At 34.0% G+C, this 9682-nt stretch overlaps 1 protein-coding gene across 1 annotated transcript; it reads left to right on the top strand.

Annotated features, from left to right (window-relative positions):
* The first annotated feature begins 876 nt into the window (after positions 1-876).
* On the top strand, positions 877-8395 carry LOC111704973 (neurofilament heavy polypeptide). Its single transcript, XM_023477381.1, has 8 exons — positions 877-957; positions 1498-1678; positions 2008-2064; positions 2622-2737; positions 3303-3839; positions 4192-4384; positions 4926-5081; positions 8264-8395. Exons 1-8 carry the CDS (start codon positions 944-946, stop codon positions 8378-8380), a joined length of 1371 nt encoding a protein of 456 aa, XP_023333149.1. The 5' UTR covers positions 877-943; the 3' UTR covers positions 8381-8395.
* The last annotated feature ends 1287 nt before the right edge of the window (positions 8396-9682 follow it).

Consider the following 9682-nt stretch of genomic DNA (forward strand, 5'->3'; position numbering starts at 1 on the left):
GGAGCTCTCTTATTTAAAAAAAAACGATTTTTGATTTATTTTGGGTGTCGTATCGTTTGCACTATAATGATTGATCGGACTAACGTACATTCGCACTATAAACGTTCATTCGAAATAACGTTTTATATTTAGGGTTAGGTTAGGTTAAGACAATTTCTGGGCCGAGCGCTGCTGCAAGGACAGGCTAGGGGCCGAGCGCTGCAGCTTGGACAGGCTAGGGGGCCGGGCGCTGCGGCCACATGACCAATNAGGTGGCCGAGCGCTGCGGCCACATGGTCAGTTATATCCATGTCTAACATATAAGATCCATGTACAAAATTGATAGGAGAGGGGGGGGGGTCCATAAATCGTTCTCTAGGTATATACCAGCAATTATTAATTAAAACCTTAAACTATCTTGGCTTCCCTTTTTTCAAGATTAATAGTTGGACTTTGTCAAAATTTGTTAAAACTGAGACAGAAAATTGTTTTATATTGTTAAATTGTAACGTAAGTTCGTAGATAGGGTTCTAAATTTTCATTTTATAGAAACAAGAATGTAGTTTTGTGGTTTCTGTAGTCGCAGATAGAAAGATCCCCTTCCTATAATGAATAATCTGTTCTAAATGTTTATCATGCACATTCTAGTTTTATCGTGTTTGTTTGCATTTAGAATTAAAGATACAAATAATAGTTAGTTTTATAATTTGCTACAGCAAATTTACCCGAATCTTCCTAGTTTGTCACTTTTTGGCTCAGTGTGACCAGTTATCTGGTCCGACTAAAAGATCTGATTTTTGGTTCACAGAACAAAATACATATTGGTTACTAATACTATAAAACAGCTAAGATATTTTGTGGGCCAAGTGGGGGCTAGGAAAGAGTTTAAATTCTTTCATATTTCCGTCGCACTTATTTCTATTTTTAGTCGACTGGAATCTCGGGTGATGTATCACTGGAAAGAATGCGAAGAAATAGGAAAATTAATACTTAAAATTCTGTCTCAATTTATTTTAAGATTCCTAAATATGATGTATTTTACGCTCCATATGTAATCTTCTTTTTAGATCCTTAATATTTATCTTTCAAATCCGAGTGGATATTAGATCTAGATGTGATTACCTCATCAAGTTCAGACAACAACTTAAATATTCACCGGTCTAAACTACAGTTATTGCTTTTATTTTCTTGCACTGACTGGGTTTAGTTGGTTTTAAGCTCTCAATGAATCAACAGTGTACCGAAAGCTTAAATGTGAATTCTAATCGTTACATTAAAAGAGAAATTAGACTTCAAGGGCGCTTCGTACCCCTCTTATAGCATAAATAATTCCTGTTCAAGCTGCGGCCATTTATTCTTCGTAATGGTAAAACTCCAAATTTTGCGGATTTTTCCGTTAACAGTGATAGATTTTTAAATTTTAAAAAATCGACATTTTTTCCGGGAATAATTTCACAATATGAATTGCACACAACAGACAAACAAGCCAAATTTATGATTAGAAGTATTGATTTTTAGCCCAGTCGTCTATGATTCTTTGTTTGGTCCAAACAGAGTAAGGAACAGTAGTCCTAACGCTCTGAATCCAACGAATCGTCATGTAAGCCCCTTAAACCGGAACTTCAGTCCAACGAAGGGTCAAGTTCAGGATCTTGGAGATGTAGGGAAAGAAAATTTTTCAAATATAACACTCGATCAGGTATATTACTAATCTAATTTGTTTGACTCGGGTTTTTTATCCCAATTTTCTGTTTTCCCCTCTAGAAATCTAATTTTGTTTAAAATATTTTCTTTTTTTGCAATCGTTGAGCCCCCGCTCACCAGCCTGTCTGTCTTAACTCATTTCCAGGCTTATTTTTATTTAACTGCATTTGTTAAAAATTTATTTTCCCCACAAATTTTAATTGACTTATATTGTAATTTGCATTCGCAAGTTTATGCATTTTTGAAATTGTTCTTGGATTGAAAGCTTTGTTTTGAAGATTAATCACTTGTTTTAAAGATTAATCACTTTAAAATTATCTATAGGAATCTACAAGAATTGACTTTACTCCGGTCCGTCCAACCTCTCCCATCAGACGAAAGGTAAAAATTTCAAGTTTAATCTTTGAAAGAAGGATTTTTTTGGTAAAAAATAGATGTTAATAAAATGTATGTTTATATTCTACAGCCGGCTAAAACAAAGAGTTGAAGCAAAAATAAAGAATATTACATTTTTCGCTCCTCAGTGACTTAAGATATGTGCCAAATTCCTCAAATTACCAACTGCTTAGTAGGTTAGGAAATTACATGTAATATATACTCCTGCATGTTTAGTGACTGGAGAAGGCTTATGCATGCTGTTTAGGTACTCCAGCCTTTTGGTAGATTGGAAAAGGTTTATATATGTTGTGTAGGTTCTTCAACATGTTGGTCGACTGGAGAAGGTTTATATATATTGTGTAGGCTCTTCAACATGTTGGTAGACTGGAGAAGGATGTTTATATGTTGTGTAGGTTCTTCAACATGTTGGTCGACTGGAGAAGGTTTATATATGTTGTGTAGGCTCTTCAACATGTTGGTAGACTGGAGAAGGTTTATATGTGTTGTGTAGGTTCTTCAACATGTTGGTAGACTGGAGAATGTTTATATATGTTGTGTAGGCTCTCCAACCTGTTGTTAGACTGGAGAAGGTTTTCTCCCTGGGGAGTGAGAGCGAAGACTATACTCCAACATTTGATCCAACTCCAGCAGCTATCAAAGCTGCTCGAGTACAGAGGTATAAATGGGTCTTATAGTTAATAAATTCTCTATAAATCATTAACCCTTAACCAGTGTTTATTTTTTAATTTCTAGAATTGGAATATAAATAAATAATTAACTATTCAATATAATTTCAAGATCTATCAAAGCTCACTCTAAAACTATTGTCCGAAGGTATACTGAGTTTGATTTCTGAACAAATACATATAAAAAATATGCATAATGCACTAATACAGTAAGAACATTGAATTTTTTTGTCACTGCTGGCTCGTATTTAAAAAATGGATTTCAGATTCAATATGTTACCCTTTAAACTTCTTTCCGAGTAACATTGAGAAAGATAAAGTAGTTTTTCTACCTGAAAACTTGTGGAATTTTGAGAATTTCTTTTTATTTCTCTCTTGCATAAATCCATAAAAGAATAAGAAGGATATCATCCTTGATCAGACAATGGTTTGAAGAGTACCGCTGTTGTGAATCGAACATGTCACTCTAAAATGGAGGATCTTTTGAAATAAAATTCATAGAGTACACTACAGACCCTTCAAGATAAAATGATCACATAAGAATAATGATTTCAGGAAAGCGGGTAACTCGGCTTTATCCTCAGCAACGAACCTGGAGAAGGGTTGGAGAGAGGAGAATATTTTGAAACCCAGAAACTCGGATAATGATCTAGGGTTTGGAATGCCTCCTCCTAAATGCAAACCAATTATCTCGGATAAAACAGCGGCGGATAATACTTCAACTATCCGCCCTAAGAAGAGATACGAGAAGAAAAGTTCTCCATCCAAATCAACTCGACGAAGCAAATCTTTGGACAAGCCTCGAAATAGTTCTAATGTCCCTGCAAATAGTAAGTCTCCTGCTAAACCTCAGAGAGACTCTCCTGTTCAAACTAGATCTCCTTCTCAACCTGAAATGGACTCTCCTTCTAAAGAAAAGAGTAGGTCTCCTACTAAACTCCGAAGAAAGAATAAGCCTGTGAACTCTGAATCTATAGATTCAAGCAACAATAAACAAAGACAAGAGTTATCTCAGACCTTGGCCTTCACTGGGATTCCGGAGAAAGAAACTGTCCAACCAGAGGATCTCATTGTCTCATCAGCTATATCCAGGTATTCAAGTCAATTTTAATGAACATTAAAAGGTGTTGGAACTCAAACCAAGTTTAAATTTTCAGTTTATCGGTCATCAGTCAAGATTTACAAACACGTATTGAATATATAAAATACAAGATAAAAGGGCAAATATTTCTACTAATTTTGAACGAGAACTAGATTTTAGAATTAAGATTAGTTGTTGATAAAGATGTAAAAAATCAATTTGAATTTTTTTCTTCTATTTTCTTGAAGTTGGCGACTTGGAGAATTTTCTGTTATTTTATGGTGGCTCTGAAATGCTTATTTTCCTTGCAAAATTATTTATTTTCTCAAACCAAAACCCTTGTAACAAAATATACTTTTTCAGAGAAGTATTTCCATCCAGAGGATTCAAGGTTCCACAGCTACCTCAAATACAGAATAGGAAGAAACAAACAACAAACAAGATCAATGGTATACAGCAGATCAATCAGATCAACGGAATCAATCCGATCAATCAGTCTGAGCAAAACAAAACAATTTCAGCACAACCTCAGGCTTCTGTACCGTCATTGCCTAAAGTAGGAATTATTTTCGGGGAGGGGGGTGGGGTTATGGACGATATTTGCACTTAAATCATTGATCAATGATGAAAATGTTTAATGTTTATCTTTATACACATAGCTTTTTGTATAGTAACACGTCGTGCTGTTTCTTAACTTTCACAAAAATTGTCAAGACACCCCATAACCAAAAGGTGTTTGTCACTGTTAATTATTGCTAAAATTTAAAAGTTAAAATTTAAAGTGCTGTTTCTAACTTTCACAAAATTGTCAAGACACCCCATAACCAAAAAGTGTTTGTCACTGTTAATTATTGTTAAATTTTAAATTTTAAATTTTAAATTTTAAATTTTAAATTTTTTTGTTTGAGACTCCAGACAATTTATTGATTAAACGAAATGAACCAATATATGTGGACCCTGGCATGGTGGAAGTTGTTTTATCTGTAGTTGTTTAATTGCTAGTTTGTCTTATATTTTCTTTCTACATACCTTGCTGATGGGCACTATGTCTAATCCCATATTTGGTTTTAGTTTTGCCATAATAAATAATAATCTAGCTGCCCCGGGGAGAAGCCAGGTACCTGGTGAACTGGATCCCCAGACTAAAGCAAAGGAAGCTGGTTGTTGAGGGGAACCTGATGGATTTCTCTAAACCGGTTCCTGACAAGTATGATCAAGATCAACGCTGGATCAGCAGTAGAATAACTGGCAGGGTAATATTTAAAGGGACAGACCGGCTATCTTATCTTATGTTAGGTAGTGAAACTAAGTGTGCAGTGTTGTGGACAAATTCTTTCAAATAAAACTTTTTAAATATCTGTCAATCCTGAGTTTGAGCGCAAAGTCGAAGTTCAAAATCGTACTTTTGGGTGGATTCGCATACAGAATTGTTTTTTTATTATTATGAAATAACGGCGACATAAAATGTAAACTAAATTCTACAGCAAACTAATAAGTTGTTTAGGAACAGGTTGAGAAAATAAAAGTAATTCTTTTATTAGTTTCTATAATCTCTCTTAAATCACAGATTTTCTGCAGATTTTCTGGAATTTTTATTAAAAAGACAACATTTGAAGAATTTGGAGAAATTTGCGAACAAATTCATAGAAAATAAGAATTTCAATATAATGATGAAAAAGGAAATAATTTATTCTAACTTCGATTTATTGACAAATTTCTGAGAAATACGTGCCTAAACCTCTAATTAGTTAGCAATAGAATTTTTACTATATTTTTCGGTCGTTATTTAATAGTTAAAAAAACCCCGATTCTGAAAACGTACCCACCCAAATTCGTGACTTTGAACGTCGGCTTTGCGCTCAAACTCAGTAATAATACATCGTGGAAACGTTTTATATGTCTCAAATGAATCCTGAAGAATTTGCCCACAATACTGCATACTCGTTTAACTACCTTACATAGCCGGTCTGCCTCTTTAATTCCACAATAAATACGTCCTTGTCTAGGATCTGATCTATAGTTTATTTCCTTTCAAAACTTGATAAACGTAAAAAGGGGGGGGGGGGTGATGAAAGGAACTGAAGAAAGGCACAAATGTAATTCAATGATTAACACCTAGTTACTAATTTCAGGGTGGCCAAAATGTACGGATTTTTTATTTTGTAACCCTAAACTTGTACGGAATGTACGTATTGTACGGATTTTTTTCAAATTGTACGGATTTTTATCCTGGAAATACACCGGTTTTTTTTAATTTTCACTCATTTCAGCAAATTTTTCATGAAAATTTCAAAAAAAAATCTCGTCAAAATGAAGTTAGTTTAACTAGTTATACATCTAGCTATATGTATAGCTATCTGTCTATCCATCTGTATATCTATCTGCATGTCAGTTTGTCTATCTTTTTATCTATCTGTTTATATATCCTACCTGTCTCTCTGTTTATCTATATGTGTATGTGTCTCTGTTTCTCTGTCTATCTATCTATCTGTCTGTCTATTTATCTGTCTATCTATCTGTCTCTTTATCAGGTTTCTTCCGTTTATCTGTAAATCTTTTCATTTTTAGTTTAATATTAACTTTCTTTTAATTGAGTGTGCAACCCCTGTACCACGCTATTTTTAATTATATTAGATCCTAAATCTACACTCCACTCTTTCTAATTATAACTTAATTATTTGGTTGTTAAATGGCCTACACACCGATCTAAACAGTTTTAAAAATTAGAATCAACGCTCTTTAGTTCTCTAGCTCTCTGGTTCTCTGGTTCTCTGGTTCTCTGGTTCTCTGGTTCTCTGGATCTCTGGATCTCTAGTTCTCTATTATCTAGTTATCTAGTTCTCTGGTTCTCTGGTTCTATGATTCACTGTTTCTCTAGTTTTCTAGTTCTCTAGTTCTCTATTATCTAGTTCATTAGTTCTCTAGTTCTCTGGTTCTCTAGTTCTCTTGTTCTCTATTATCTAGTTCTCTAGTTCTCTAGTTCTCTTGTTCTCTATTATCTAGTTCTCTAGTTCTCTAGTTTTCTAGTTTTCTAGTTCTCTGGTTCTCTAGCTCTCTAGTTCTCTAGTTCTCTAGTTCTCTAGTTTTCTATTATCTAGTTCCCTAGTTTTATAGTTCTCTGGTTCTCTTGTTCTCTAGTTTTCTAGTTCTCTGGTTCTCTGGTTCGGTTCTATTGTTCTCTTGTTCTCTGGTTCTCTAGTTCTCTAGTTATCTAGTTCTCTAGTTCTCTAGTTCTTTAGTTCTTTAGTTCTCTAGTTCTCTAGTTCTCTAGGTCTCTAGTTCTCTAGTTCTCTAGCTCTCTAGTTCTCTAGTTATCTAGTTATCTAGTTATCTAGTTATCTAGTTATCTAGCTCTCTAGTTCTCTAGTTCTCTAGCTCTCAAGCTCTCTATTTCTCTAGTTCTCTAGTTATCTATTTCTCTAGTTCTAAGTTCTAAGTTCCTTTGTTCTCTTGTTCTCTAGCTCTCAAGTTCTCTAGTTCTCCAGCTCTCTAGTGTTAAATAGTAATGTTTAAGTTTTATATCTTTGCAACCTTATGTGGTAGACTTTTGTTATTATAAGCTGGGAATTCTGCCAGATTAATTAGGCTTCGTTTTAAAAACCAAAGGTTTTCAGGTTGTAAAGATAAATGGATTTTAAAATTGAGTTTCAGTTGAGTTTCTTCAGTTGATCTTATTTCTTCATTATTTCCGGGTTCTCATCCAAGCATTAAAATACCTACAGTAGTTTTATTGTTTATTGTTGAATAATCCTCAGGAACCCATGTAGAGTTATAATGAGGATGTCTTTGAAGACTTGGAGTTGCTGATGATGGTTCTGATAGACTTTGTATCAGCATCTCACAGATACTGTCTGAATTTGTCATAGCTTCTCTTGAAGATATTTACTGTAGTCGACTGTTTAACTTCTTGTGGGATAGAGTTCCATTTTCTTGGAATTCTCAAGCTGAAGAAATTGTTCCTGATACTGGTTCTGGAGTTTTGTATTTCCAAGTTCAAAGGGTCATTAGCCATTCTTGTTACTCTGTTGTGGTTGATCTTTCTAAACCATGTATTAGGGTTGACATCACAGAATCCATGAATTATTTTAAATGTCTGAATCATGTCGGCCCGCGCACGTCTTTCTTCAAGTGAAAGCAACTTCAACTCAATCAGTTTCTCCATATATGTTTTTCCGGTAAGTCCTGATATCATTTAAATGGTTTTATTTTTCTGAAATGTACGTATTGCAGGGATTTTTTTGGAAAATTGTACTGATTGTACGGATTTTTTTTCGAAAATTGTACGGATTGTACGGATTTCTTCTGAAAATGTACGGATTTTTGTAAGGATTTTTTCCAAAAAGGTTTTGCCACCCTGTAATTGTATGATGAACATGATTAGGAACAAAGAATATTAAAATAGCTCCGTTCCTGTGTTCAGGTTTCTATTTTTTAGGTTTCAGCTCAGGTGGTAAGCACTAGGTCAACGGAATACGTTCTTGAAGGTGAACTTGTTCCTATTCTTCCAGAACCATCCTCTCCTCCTCCTCCAATCTTTATTCTTCACAAGTAAGTAATTATACGATTGGACACCTTCAGTCTCCATTTAAACAGGGGTTGTAGTATAACAAGCTTCGAGTTCATATACATACTCGCAGTGCATAGTTTCCGTTGGATCCGCAAGATTATGGCTTACTGGATCCGGATCCGCAAAAATATGCGGCTCCACGGATCCGGATTCAAGGGGCAATATATCAACCAAAAACCGCAAAATAAAACATTTTTACTCTTAACTGAACCAGTGAAAAAGAGAGATTATTAAAATTTCCTGATTTCTGGATGTTTCATAAATTTTAACATAAAAATTAGACAACAAATTTGAAAATTCTACTTTGATAAAAAAAATTTCAGTAAGTCTTAAAGAAATGACCTGGATCCGGATCCATTTTTTTCCAGTACGGATCCGGATCCGAATCCGCATCAAAATTAAATGGATCCTAAGCACTGCATACTCGTATATAACTATATGTTTATGCTACAAATAATATCTTTTTCCCCCTTAAAGGGAGTGACCGGCTATGTAAGGTAGTTGAACTGAGTATACAGTGTTGTGGAAAGCTTCTTTCGGATTCATTTGAGACATATGAAACTTTTTAAAGATCTGTAAATCCTGAGTTTGAGCGCAAATTCGACGTAGGAGTTTTTCCTACTGTGGGGGTGGATACGTTTTCAGAATTAAATTTTTTAATTATTAAATAACGACGACATAAAATGTAAAAAAGTTCTACAATAAACTATAGACGTCATGTATAGGAACATGTTGAGAAAATGAAAATTTATCTTATCATCGAGAATAAGTAATCTTGTTCAATTATTAGTTTCTATTTTCTCATTATTCTAGTTCTCATTATTCACAAACATATTCTGTAGATTTTCTTGAAGAATTTTAAGTAATCTGCGAATAAATTCAAAGAAAATTAGAAATTCAATTTAATAATGAAAACGAAATAATCGATTTTAGCATTGATTTTTTGACAAATTTCTTTTGAGAAATATGTAACTAACCATCCAATTAGATTTTTAATTTATTTTTCTTTGTCGTTATTTAATAATTTAAAAAAAACTAATTCTGAAAACGTATCTACCCCCAAAGTAGGAGTTTTGAACGTCGAATTTGCGCTCAAATGAATCCGAAAGAAGTTTTGCATAACACTGCATACTCAGTTCTACTACCTTACATAGCCGGTCACTCCCTTTAAACAATTTTCTTTAGGTCTTTCTTAATTTACTTTTGGCCCTGGAAACAATATTTTAATATAAATTTGAACTAAGTCTGCTTAGTTAGATAGAAAATTGGGAGGGGGGGGGGGGTATC

The sequence above is a fragment of the Eurytemora carolleeae genome, unplaced genomic scaffold (genome assembly GCF_000591075.1).
Source record: "Eurytemora carolleeae unplaced genomic scaffold, Eaff_2.0 scaffold646, whole genome shotgun sequence".
NCBI classification, from domain to species: Eukaryota; Metazoa; Arthropoda; class Copepoda; order Calanoida; family Temoridae; genus Eurytemora; species Eurytemora carolleeae.